General features: G+C 37.4%; 2 protein-coding genes across 2 annotated transcripts; both read right to left on the bottom strand.

Moving 5' to 3' along the window:
* Positions 1–5,275: 5,275 nt before the first annotated feature.
* LOC147545112 (uncharacterized) lies at positions 5,276–5,998 on the bottom strand. The gene has a single exon (XM_086635794.1). The coding sequence runs from the start codon at positions 5,996–5,998 to the stop codon at positions 5,276–5,278; it is 723 nt and encodes a 240-aa protein (XP_086491920.1).
* A 2,927-nt stretch (positions 5,999–8,925) lies between these two features.
* On the bottom strand, positions 8,926–9,648 carry LOC147545113 (uncharacterized). The gene has a single exon (XM_086635795.1). The coding sequence runs from the start codon at positions 9,646–9,648 to the stop codon at positions 8,926–8,928; it is 723 nt and encodes a 240-aa protein (XP_086491921.1).
* Positions 9,649–13,897: the final 4,249 nt, after the last annotated feature.

Here is a 13,897-nt window from a genome sequence, read left to right on the forward strand (position 1 = left end):
GCGGAGTTAGATGTGAAAAACGGTTAAAAACGAGGAAAAGATGCATGAAGGTTATTTTGGTCATTTGGAGTCAAGGAAAATCTGGTAATTTGGCCAAGGTCAGTGCGTGGTTGAAAAGTAGATGTCGAGACGAGTCCGTAGGAGAAAACGGAAGTCAATTCGGAGTCCGGATGAGCGAAAAATGCAAAGTCAAAGTCAGGTCAACATTTGGTCAGCATTTGGTACAATGTCGGGCAAGTTTCTGGCCCGCGGTATGCCTAAGGACACGTGTCGAGATCGGAAGGCCGTCGCATCCAGTTCCCGTGTTTCTGCTGAGCATCGAAATGGAACTTATAGGCGGGATCCTGTGTAGCGCGTCGCGGCTTTCTTCGGTAGCCCCCTTCTCACGTTATAATCTCAGCCGCTACCTTCCGCGTCCTTCAGATCAACGCACGAGGTTTCTCTGCCGGTCACCGATCCAATGTAGCGCGTTGTATCCTATTTCAGTAGTCCCGCTCCTACGTTTTAATCTCGATCGTTGGCTTCCGCGTTTTCTAGATCCAACGGCTGCCGAGATTCAGCTCTATTTCTTTTAATCCCGTGCTCCCGAAGCTGTTTAGTCTTCATGCTCCCGGCCACGTGGCTCTCTCCCATCCACCCAGATCCCGCGCTTTCTTCCATCCAAGGGCTGCTGCTCCGTCTCACCCTATTAACTTATAACCGGCTACACCCTAGCATCCGAAATTCCCACAACTAACCCTAGCCGCCTGGGTTTTGTCCTTTAAACCCCTAGAATTCCCAAAGTAACCCTCTCTTTTTCACTTTTTACCACTTTAACCCAACAAAAACCCTAATTTCACCTAAACCATCTTTCCCATTTTATCCCTTTTCTACCAAAAACCCACCTATAAATAAGTCTCTTTCTCCTCCATTAAAACCTAGACTTGCAAACCCTCTCAATCTCCCTCTCCTCTTTCAATCCCCTCTTACCTATTTCTTTCTCTCTTCTCTAGTACTAAATCCACTTTATCCATTATTTTTCCATCTTTCTCTACTACTACTTCTTCTCTACCACTATTCTTTCTTCCATTAATAGTCTTCTTCTTCTTCTTTCCATATTCTTCTATCATCTTTACCCTCTTCATCTCTTCTTTCCAACTTCTTTCTAGATCTAATTTCTTCCTTCTCTTTCTTTTTCTTATTTGGGTGGCAATAAAATAGCTATCACTTGGATTTCTTGGAGTAAAATTCTTGAGCACAAATGGAGCAAATCTTGGATAAAATGGAGATACATGGGAATATGGATTTTGAACATTCTTGGTGATTTTTTTCCATTAATTTCTTAGTATTTTCATTTATTTTACAATGTCAATGAATGTTATTCTAGATTCCATGTATAGTTAATTTAGTCATCTAAGGTTGTAAATGAAACCCATTTTGGATCTTTATAATACTTGTTCTTGATTAATTAAATCCTTTGGTGTGCTTTAATGTCTATTGATTGTTTATCTATATGGATTGGATTTTCTTTCCATTACTCATGCCTCATAATTAGATATTTCATACTTTCGTTAAGTTGTTAGATGGAGTATGCTTTTTTAGATGATGAATAATAGTTAAGTGATCCGAATCTTTATAAGGAAGACAATTAGAATTAGTGATTATAAAATTGTTTTATCTAGAATATCATCCGGAATTCAAATAGTTCATTATATTGGATCCCGAGTAAATACAAAAGAGATTTAAGTAATTAAGTGCTTGTTTTATAAAGTGAAATTATGCGGTGGATTTTATAACCTTAGATATCTTCTTACCTCTCTCTTAGTTGGTTTATTTAGTTTTATTCGTTTTCTTATTTCTTACATATCAATCATCAAATCTATGAAGTGGGGTGTGTGTTAGTCTATGTTAGCTATCGACATTTTGATTATTGGGCTAAACTCGCCGTCAATATCCGAAGTTACCTACCTATCCCTTGGGACGATACTCGATCTTATTTTCAATACTATAACTTGACCCCGTATACTTGCAGGAATAGACCTATTTTTAGGCCTATCAGAAGGCTTTTGTACTTTGAAAGTAATAGGATACAAATTGTTAACCATAGGTCCTTCATTTAACACTTTCTCAGACCACAAATCTCTTACTTTATAGCCCCAAGGAGAGAATTGAACTATACACTGATTATCTTTAGTGAATTGAGAGATGAACAGTAGATTTCTTTGGATATGAGGAACAAGTAGCACATTTTGTAAATGAAAATTGTGAGATGATGTGTTCAAATTAGCATCACCAGTGCTCTTAATGGGAATACACATCCCACTGCCCACCATGACTGAGTCCTTGCCATCATAATCCTTCTTATTTGACATTGTAGTAATATCATTAGTCATATGGCTAGATGCCCCAGTATCTGCTAACCACACTGACTCAGTAGTATGTGTTGACATTGGAGAGATCTCCTCTTGTTCAGAATGAACTAAGAAAGCCATATGAGCTTCTTCATGTTCAAACTCTTCAGCCATAGTACCAAAATTAGCTTCATATATATCCTCTTCTGAATTTGAGAAGGGGTTAAGATCAATTTTGTGATGATTCTGATCTGAACACTCACCTTCTTCAAAAATATGAAGACCAGCAAAGTTGTGTTTTGTTTGATTATAAGAAATGTTATAAGCTATACGTTTCTTGAACTGATTTTGAAATTCATTACTATTATGAGGATTATTGCTATTATGATTATTGCTATTATGAAAATTATTGTTATACTTTGGATATTGATTATGATTGTTGTTGTATTGATAGTATTGGTTATGGCTATTTGGTAGATCATCATTTGGAAGATATCTAAACCTACATTTGAGGCAGAATGACCCCATGTTCGACATATACCACAAGGAATGGTTGAAAAATCAAATTCAACTGCCTTCAAGCCAGGCTGATAAGATTTAGGTGTGGAATTATTGATGAAAGACTGTTTATTAGAATATGAGATTTGAGATTGTGGAAAATTACCTCTGTGGATTGTAGGAGATCGATTAGGTAGTTTGACTTGTTGATTAGAAAACCTAATTTGTTCCTTCTTGGCATAATAAGCAGAATTGATATCATCTCCTTCTTGAATAGAAAGCCAATGTTCATGATGGAGAAGTCTTGTTCGAAGATCAGCAAAGGATTGTGTTGAATCCTTATTATGCATAATAATGACAAATTGATTATACTCTTTGCCAAGACCTTGGAGAGTAATTCTGCACAATTCCTTGTCTGAAATCTTTTCATTAACTGCTATTAAGGCATCAGATAAAGACTTGATTCGACGAAGGTATTTAGTAATGGATGAATCTCCTTTTCTAACATGTTGAATTTGATGTCTTAGAGTAGTAATCCTAGATTCATACTCTTCAACAAAAGATGAAGAAAGAAAATTCCAAATCTCATGAGCAGTGTTGAGTCCAAGAACATCAGCAGATATAGATCGACTGAAAGTAGATTTAAGACAAGATTTGACATAGCTATCAGTCTTTCGCCATAAGAAAAACTCAGGATTAGGTATCTCTCTTCCTACTTCAATTATAGTTGGAGATGGAGCAGTAATAGAACCATCAACATAACCAAATAGATCTGCTCCTATCAAAATCAAAACAAACTGATCTTTCCAAATCAAATAATTCGAGCTATCTAGTTTTTCAGATACATAATTTGATGGATGAGAGATCGATGAACTCGAATTTGATGGAATAAGAGGCGTTGAAGAAGATGAAGCCATGCTTGAATTTTAGAGAGAGAAAATTACATTAGAGAGAGAAGAGAAATGAAGAAGAAAAACTAATTTGATTCCCGCTCTGATACCATGAAAGATGAAGAAAGGAGAATTTCTCATTAGGTTTCAAAGATACAAGTGTTTGAGTATTTATAATCTCTTAACCTATGAGAGAAAAACTAAACAGAAAATTAACAAACTTTAACAACCTTTTAACTACTTCTTAACAAACTATTATTTCATAACTATTTGTTTAACATAATTCTTCTATCAGCACCCACCACTTCTATCAACACCACCATACTTAGCTTTTGTAATCTTTAGAAGTTAACACCTCGAATACACCACCATCTCATACTCTAACAGTAACCATACAGAGAAAGTGAATGTGTGTGCAATTACCCCACTTGAGATATGGAAAAAGGTTCTTTGAGTTTGAGTAACCTCTTAGAACACTGTCTTGTACTTACGATTAAGGTTTTTCAGGTACCGTTGCTAAGAAATTTCCCAACCGTGGGCCGTGGCTGATTAAGTTTCATGTAGTCGTTGGTATAGTTATCTATAGTTAAGGTTGATAAGATCTACTCTGTTGAATTTTTCTGTGATAGTCCAATCATCACTCGCGAGAGTGTCCGCAGCCTGGGCTATAGGTGTACACTCAAGCTTGGCTAGGTTCTAAACCGGAGGCAGGATCTATAGCTGCTAAGGCTTGGAGTGTCATATTTTACTCTTTGGTGAGGGTGATGTGTTGTCTTTAACTTCTTAAGGAAATATAGGGACCCTGGATTTCGTTATAGGCAGGCGATGCTGGCACTCAATAGTTTTGGACTTTGGATGCTTAGGCCAATATGATTTGACCTTTCCTTTTCATCCTCTTTACGATATAGAAGAAATAATGTTCGTATCCCCCTCCACTAACATATCCAGGAATTTTATGTCCAAAAAGTATTTGTTTCCTGCCATTTTGTGAATCCTACACAAAATTTGAGCAAGTAATAGTTTCTAGGACTTCGAGCTAGTAGATCTCAATGCCATACCGTACGAACATATCTCCACAATAGTTCATGTGAACTTTTTATGGAGGGTAATGTGTATTCGGGCCTTTAAGCCGAAATCTAGATGGTAGAAACTAACTTGGTAATAATTCCAACCAAAGGTATTTGATAGTTCTAGTGTACGTCATGATTTCGTACCGGTGATGAACTGATGACTGATGAACGAATTATTCTCCTTTTAATTCCATTCCAGAGAGAATTTACCATCCTGTGAGAATTGGACCCCCACAAGTTACTAAATTTGTAATTTTCAAGTTTACTGCCTCTTATATTTTTCGCTGTATTGAAAAAATTAACAAAACTGTGGAATAACTTCCAAAAAAAAAAAACAAAACTGTGGAATTTTGTTCGAATAAGGTTTCCTTTTCATGATTAGGTAAGGGCATAAGGCAGGTACTAAAACCAAATTGATTTGTCGTAACAATTGTTTCACAACAGGAAAAATATGGGAGATATGAGTGTTACACTGGAGAAAACAAAATCAATAAAGAAATATACCACTCTTACAAAGTGGACAATAAGGTGAAATATTTAACCAAGGAACTAGACATTCGTCGTGGAAAATATGTTTGCACTGACATAATTCAAAAATGTGAATCCCATTCTTAAATTCATTGAGACAAATCATGCATACTTTCTCTTTATTCTCACTATAATCGTTGTTGTCGAATCTCTTTAAATCTAACAAGTTCAACGCCGAGCATGATCTACCATGTTTGGTAAGATCATTAACAGATACTTCAATATCTTTGGGTATTTCTTTTTCATCTTCAAGATTTACTACCTTAATAACGTCTACTGCTGCTATTATACACAACATACCCTGTTTCATGTTCACTAGACGTTGTGCATTCCTATTTTGAACCTTCGATATCCTGCGTATAAAAAATTGCCAAAACCTTCTACTGCTCTCAGAATCATTAGTGAGGTTTGTAGACAAAAGTGGTTCAAGATCTACATTAGCAAAAGGATTTGATTTAAACAGATCGAGCAAGTTGATCTTGAACAGTCTGAAGAATTCAACATCTTCGTCGGTTGTTGATAGTGGATGGTTGAGTATTCGACCATTACTATTACGAAAAATAAATTTTGATCTAATTTGAACTTCAAAAAATACTTGAGTTTCCGTGAGTCTGTTCGTTTCGTCACCTTTAAGCATGATGCACCGAGAACGTTGCAAACGAATTGCCGACCCCAAAGCCATGGTACCCAAGTATCAACTTCTTTACTGTGATATGTCACTCACTGTTTAGGCAGAATAATTAAAGTATAAATCAGCAGTGCTACTATATATATATATAATATATAATATATATATATATATATATATATATATATATATATATATGGAGAGAGAGATTTTAGAGTTCAGGTTTGATTAGAAACCGACTGAAGTTCTCAAAAGGAATCCTAGACAAACTAGGTTTCCCGGTGGAAAGTTGCTCAAAAGTGGGTTCAAGAGGACGTGTAACCAAATATTTTACTTCTTAATCTCAGCGGTTGATTAAGTCTACGGTTGACATAAGAACATGAAGCAGTTGGAACTAGGATGGGAATCGGTCTGGGTCGGGCTAGTCGGGTTCATGTTATTCATCGGTCGGGCTGTTCGGGCTTTGAAACTCTCTCTCCAGTCGGGCTTTCGGGTTTAATCGGACGGGTTATTTAAAAAAATTTAGTGTCCAAAACTCGTCCAAGTCCGTCAAACTTTTCGAGTTTCTCGGGTATCAGGCGGTCGAGTATCGGATTTCCGGCCGGCGACCCTGCCGGTGAAGACGATGATGTGGCTGGTTATAACGAGGTGGCAGAGAGAGAAAACATGTTGGAGGAGAGAGAAAAGAAATGGAAGAGAGAGTAACGGTGTTATAACGGAAGGGGCCATATGGATATTTTTCGTAAAGAAGGGGGCCAGGCGGGAAGCTGGTTACAAAGTTGGGGGCCATTAGAGAAATAACACTAAATAAGAACCTCTTCATTCAACTTATGAAGTAACAAGGACAGGTCATCCAAAGTTATAGTGGAAGCAACTACCTTACTATTTTTTTTTTGTTGAAAGAACTACTCTACTAACAGCTTTTTTTTTGTTGAAGAAAACAAAAGGAAAACAAAGGAAGACAACAAAGCATAATTACAATCCTAAGTCCGTCATCAGAGCCTGTTTGGAGTTCCATATGCGCCTTACTTTATTTCTTCTCCCCCATTTGGCCAATTGATCCGCTTGAGTATTTATCGTCCGTGGGCCGTAAAGGAATTGAATTGGTCAAAGCTTTTGTTGAGAGATCTTATGCCTTCCATATGATTCTTCGGTTGCCAATGAATATCATGTCTCTGATCCCTGAGGTGAGAGTTGAGGTTGAGGTTGTCACTTTCAATCTGAAGATGAGAGATATTGAGCTCCAAAGCCCATTGGATGGCCTTGAGAATCGCTATACATTCACACTCGTCTGCAGTTTGTCCTCTGATGGTGTCAGCCAATGCCATTATGAACTCCCCATTCTCGTCATGAATGATGCCGCCAATTCCAGCTGGTTCTGCATAACTCGTGAACGAGGCGTCCACATTGATTTTGAGAAAAGGTGGTGTAGGAGGACTCCATATTGGTTTGTTGGATTTCTTAATTGACGGTTTAGCTTCCTGAGTATTAGTGGCGAAACTCTGTATCATATGAATCACTTGTAATGGTGTACAATCTTTATTGTCAAAGCTTTTCTCACATCTCGCTTTCCAGATGAACCACATAATTTTGGCGAAACTCTACTAACAGCTTAGAAGTCATTAGTGGGGATTTACAAAATGATATCATTGGGCCTAAAAACATTATTGTCCAATACTCCAAGTCAGGTCTTCATGGCCCCACCAAACAAAACAAAAACTGAAAGTCGCGGTGGAGATTTGAACCACGACCTCCATAGTACAAAGCAAGTACCAAGCTGGCTGAGCTAACTTGAACTTATGTTTTATGGTGCCTTTCTCGTTATAGATATATTACTTGCTTAGTTTTTCCAGAGAAGGGGCCCTGGGAGAAAAGGGCTCGGTGTGATCACACCCCCTCACCTACATCTAGGGTCGGGAAAACGGTCTAAGAATCCGAAACCCGGCCCTAACCGCCCGATCCGAGGCGATCCGGAGACCGAAGGAGATCCGGCGCGGGTTTACCCGGCCCGAAATTTCGGAGGCGTGGGCGGACATCGGGTAGGGGGTCTTACCCGAGGTCCAACTCATACAGACCGCCCGAAATTCAAGCCCGATCCGCCCGACCAAAATTCAAGCCCGACCGCTCAAAACTCTTACCCGCCCGCGACTTAAACCCGTTACCCGCGACCAATCGCCGCAATCAATACCCGCGCCTAATACCCGCGACCGCTACCCGAGACACATTTCTTTAATCCCTTTATGATCAAACGACTGAAAATCATCAACCGTTGGATCAAAATATCGAACCTATATATACCCTCTCAAAAGGCCACTCTCCCTAAACCTAAACTAAAACCGCCTCACTCACACTGACAGTCACTCACCGCCGACGACCACCACTCCCGAACAACCGATCCACCATATACCACCACCACTACACCTGTAACAGTAACACCACCACTCCATAACCACCAAATATAATAGATAAAATTTAGTTTAATTTTTTATATTTGTAATTATGTTTTTTTATGTATATTATTTTTAATTTAGTTTAATATAAATGGAACCCGAAGCCCGACCCGCCCGAGCCCGTTAGAGCCCGAACGGGCACTCGGGCATAACCGGGCCGCGGGCTCCCAGAAAGGACGTCATATCTTATAGATAATACACTATCCATTCCTAGAATGAACTAACATTCGTGTGAGAATTGGACCACTAAATTAGTAATTCTTTTGTTTACTGAATCTTTTATTTTTTGCTGCATTGTATTTTTTCATCTTCTAAAATGTGATTGGATATAGGAACAATTAGCAAAAAATGGCAGAATAGTACTTGTAAAACCAATTTGATTATCCCTAAAAGTGAAAAGTGAAAACAAAAACATGATCATCTCATTGTACTATAATCTTTTTTTTCATGAACACGAATAAGATAAAACTTTGATTCGATCAAAACTATAGAAAGTGAGAGCACATAGTCATAGTTATGGAGAAAACAAAATCAATAAAGAAATATACCACTCTTACAAAGTGGACAATAAGGTGAATTATTTAACCAAGGAACTAGACATTCGTCGTGGAAAACATGTTTGCACTGACATAATTCGAAAACGTGAACCCCGTTCTTAAATTCATTGAGACAAATCACGCATGAGTTCTCCTTCTCACTATAGTCGTTGTTGTCGAATCTCTTCAAATCTAACAAGTTCAACGCCGAGCGCGATCTACCATATCTGGTAAGATCATTAACACATACTTCAATATGATCTTTGGGTATTTCTTTTTCATCTTCAAGATTTACTACCTCAATAACGTCTACCGCTGCTACTATACACACCATACCCTGTTTCATGTTCACAAGACGTTGTGCATTCTTGTTATGAGCCTTTGATATCTTGCGTATAAAAAATTGCCAAAACCTTCTATCGCTCTCAGAATCATTAGTGAGGTTTGTAGACAAAAGTGGTTCAAGATCTACATTCGCAAAAGGATTTGGTTTAAACAGATCGAGCAAGTTGATCTTGAACAGTCTATAGAATTCAACATCTTCGTCGGTTGTTGATAGTGGATGGTTGAGTATTCGACCATCACTATTACGAAAAATAAATTTTGATCTAACTTGAACTTCAAAAAATACTTGAGTTTCGGTCAGCCTGTTTGTATTGTCTCCTTTAACCTTAAGGCACCGACAACGCTGCAAACGAATTGCCGACCCCAGAGCCATAGTACCTAATTCCTTACTGTGATATGTCACTCACTAGTCATCGGCAGTGCTACTATATATGGAGAGAGAGATTTTAGAGTTCAGGTTTGATTAGAAACCGACTGAAGTGCTGAAATGGAATCCTAGACAAACTAGGTTTCCTGGTGGAAACAGGCTCAAAAGTGGGTTGAAGAGAACGTGTAACCAAATATTTTGCTTCTTAATCTCAGCGGTTGATTAAATCAACGGTTGAGATAAGAACATGGAGCAGTTGGAACCAAATTAAGACAGGGAACCAAGGAGGAAAAGACCAAACAACCCCAATAGTTTCCTAAACTTAAACCTAAGGCCGAAAGTACCTTCTCGTCTTGCTCTCTAGCCTCTCAGCCAATTTGTCATTTTGTCCGAGGGAACAAGGCGGGTAGTCTAGGTTGTCAGCAAGACTACCTGTATCGGGGTTGTTATAATAATTTACGCGAAGGGCTTAATGCATCCCGTCAAAAGGTGGGTGAGATGGGAAAATAAGAAAGTTAATCGAGGTAGAAAATTTTAAAGCGAAGATGTGAATTTTAACAAATTTTATAGGATGCAAAATTTTAAAGAAAACAAATCATCTTCTTTTTCTTCCTCTTCTCTCCTTCCATTAAAACTACAACCCCCACTTATCTTTTTCTCTCTACTCTTCCCTCTCTATTTTTCTCTATACTCCTCCCTCCATTTCTTTTTCTACTTCTCCATCTCCTTTGTTTTTTTGTTTAATCCGGCGCAGGGGATAAAGTCGAACCAGATCCGGCTAGTGATTTGGGGTTCTCCCAAACATGAATGGCTTGGGAGACCCCAAACCAGTGCCGCTTTTCAGCGAGCGATTTTTTCGTCTGAAAAAAACTAGATAGTACGAGAAAGAGAGGGAAGAAAAAGAGAGAGAAGAAGCGAAAAAAAGACAAAAACACTTCACCCCAAAATAATTTCCCTTTAACATTTGAAAAAAATGAGTCAATCTACTTATACCCCCAACACCTGTTAGCACACAAATATAAAGAACACTGATCGACTTACAGGTGTAAACTTTGCCCGAAATCAGACATGGTCAGTGCCCGCCCGACCCGTCTATAGTTGATAGGCGGGTTTGGAGTCTACACAAAAAACCCTTAACCGCTCATGTAACCCCAACAGAGAGTCCGCTACAAACATCTCGATTATTTATCAGGGTGGGTACTGACCCCAAATAAAAATAATTGCCGCCTCGTCTCGTCTAATAAGAAATGGATCACGTAGGGCCAGTTCAACCCAGAAATTTTCTGTTATGTTTCAAAGTTATTTTAGCCACAAGTGATATATTACTGTCTACAAAATTTTATGAAATTTGAATTTATCAATCATTAATACTACAACTAAGTAAAGTAAAATAGTTAAATTGATGGTATAAGATTAAAGTCTTAGAAATATAAATATTAATATAACATATATTTAATATATAAAATACTAATCGGACCGCAATGGGGTTCACTACCTAATACCAACTCCTCTTAGAAAACCGACTTATTTTTTTAGCTTCATCCCATACTAGAACCTTAAAATAAACGGGTAGTAAAACCCATCTCATTAGGTGCGAATTTGGGCGAAAGCACCACTCCTTCGGACCAAATTGCCACCCCTAATCGTACTCCCTACCCTTTAGGCCAAGGGGTAATATCGTCTTTTGTTATTTCAAAGTTTGGTTCTATTTTTGACAGGTTTTACGGGTACGGTTAAATCTAATTTATTATGGACAATAATATTTAATCTAGAGAAATATCTCAATAAAAGAAACAATAAATTAATAAAAATGGTAAAGAAAAATCAGAAACCCACATACAGGCTGTATTTTTTTTTTTTTCAGAAAAGAAGGTGAAATTTTTATAGTTGGCCTAGTGCGAAAGTTTGATTGAGACCCTTTATATCGCAGTAAAACTAAAAAAATCGTACACCTCAAGTAATTCTTCAAAATAAATTCGACGTATTTGTTGTTAGTTTTGAATCACAATTTCATTATATGAATTATAATGGATCCATCTAAGAAACTAAAAAGCAAAATTAGACAAAATAAAAAGTTTGTCATGTTTAAGGGGATTTTTTTTTGTTGAGAAACCAAAATGGAGTTAACATATGGAATAGGCCCCGGCTAAAAGCACCCAATAACTCTCCTTTGACCGCAAACACCTGTTAGCTTACTCTATATAAGGGCTATGGTGAAATCTTTGTTTTCTCGTGCACTAATAGAGAAAGAGATAGAGAGAGAGAGATACAGAGAGAGAGAGAGATACAGAGAGAGAGAGAGATACAGAGAGAGAGAGAGAGAAAGATACAGAGAGACAGAAATGGAAGACATTATTGACAGTATTGCTATGTCCTTCATGGACCAGATTGAAGTCTTCAATCTCAAGAACAACAAGAAGAAGGAAAAGAAGAAGAAGGAAAAGAAGAAGAAGAAGAATAATTCTGAAGTTTTTCATCACATCAAGAAGGGAAAGAATGTTTCTAAGGATGATATGAAAGTAGGTTATCCAGATGAGGAAGACTACTGATTCCAATCTTTTTCTTCAATTTGATTCGTCAACAGAGAGCAATGGCCAACAAGTTTTCTTTTTGGAATTTCGAATTAAATGAATTGTGAAGTTCAATAATAAACAGTTCTTAATTTTCATTGTTATTTTTTGATTGCTTTCTTGATATGGGTAATAAAAAAGGTTTACTCTGTAATTCAATTTAAACAGGGTTTTCAAGAATGTGTCTTCTCTGTCTCTGTCTCTGTCTCTCTCTCTCTCTCTCTCTCTCTCTCTAACTATTATATATATATATATATATATATACATATGTTTCTGTTTTGCTATCTTGGAATCCCGATTCATGAAATACAAGTTTGTGATTTTGCTGCTGAAAGAGTGAAAGAAGAGGGTATTACTAAGAATGAATTTGATTTGCTGATGGAATTGGTAAGGAAATGGAAGAAGAAAGAAAGGAAAAGAAATGAGGAGATGATGGTGGCCTGCCTGAGAAAGGAGAAGAATAATGAATAAATGTTTTCAAATAATTGTTGCCGCCCAATTACCGGCCGACTTCCGGCGACCGGTACCGTCACGAAGAAAGTGATAGGTCAATCCTTAAAGGGCCATTTAGGTTAGATGGTCATCTTGAGGGGCCATAATGGAATTATCTATTATTTTAGAGGCCTCTCAATGGGAGAGTGATCAACTCAAACCCCCCAGAATTTAATCAATAGATAATACACCATTATCTTCAAAAAAAAGATAATGCACCATCCATTCCTAGAATGAACTGACATTCGTGTGAGAATTGGACCACTAGGTTACTAAATTAGTAATTTCTTTGTTTACTGCATCTCTTATCTTTTACTGCATTGTATTTTTTTCATCTTCTAAAATGTGATTGGATATAGGAATAATTAGCAAAAAACGTAGAATATAACTTGTAAAACCGTGGAAATTCGTCCGAATAAGGTTTCCTTTTTATGATTAGTTAAGGCAGGTACTAAACCAAATTGATTTGCTGTAAAAATTGCTTCACAACAAGAAGAATATGGGAGATACGAGTATTACTCTGTGCAGAAAAAAAATCATATATATAGTAAATTTGTCGAGCTTTAAGCTTAGTTCCTGCCTCTTCTCTAAACCACAACTCTGTGCAGAAAATAAAATTATATATATATATTCTTCATTGATTTTCCGCGAACGAGGAAGTTAGTATTTGCAATCTTCGTCAGCCACTTAAAAGATGATGGGAGATGTCGAAATTTATTGGATGCTTATTCACTATTCTTGCTTTGGAGTGAATCTTTGTATCCTATGATTCAGATTATAGTTGGTACTTTGGTCCAGATTTTCAGCACATTTCGTGAAAAGTGGGAATGAAGGATAGGTATGGCGAAGTTCATCATATGCGGGTGCATCAAAAGGTTTTCTTCATTGAAAAGGTTCGGGACGAACCTTCTGGGGAACAGGGTGCTGATGCAGGCGCATAACATGTGGGCCCACGTCCACGCGTGCCCACAGCCTATTCGACCATAATAGTAGTCCTAGTTAGTATAGGATTAGGAAGTTACTTTAATTTGATATTTCTTTATTTTGAAGTTTCTATGTTTTGAGTATTTTATTATTTTAGGAATCCTAGTTTGAATCTATCTAGGAAAGTTTGTTATCCTATAAAAGGAGGTCTAGTCTATTTTATTAGGGAGATTGAAGAGAAAACCAAATCAAAGTTTATAGTTTATTAA

Source organism: Eschscholzia californica, unplaced genomic scaffold (assembly GCF_041429995.1).
Source record: "Eschscholzia californica isolate CP2 unplaced genomic scaffold, dmEscCali1.0.p SCAF_4, whole genome shotgun sequence".
NCBI lineage: Eukaryota > Viridiplantae > Streptophyta > Magnoliopsida > Ranunculales > Papaveraceae > Eschscholzia > Eschscholzia californica.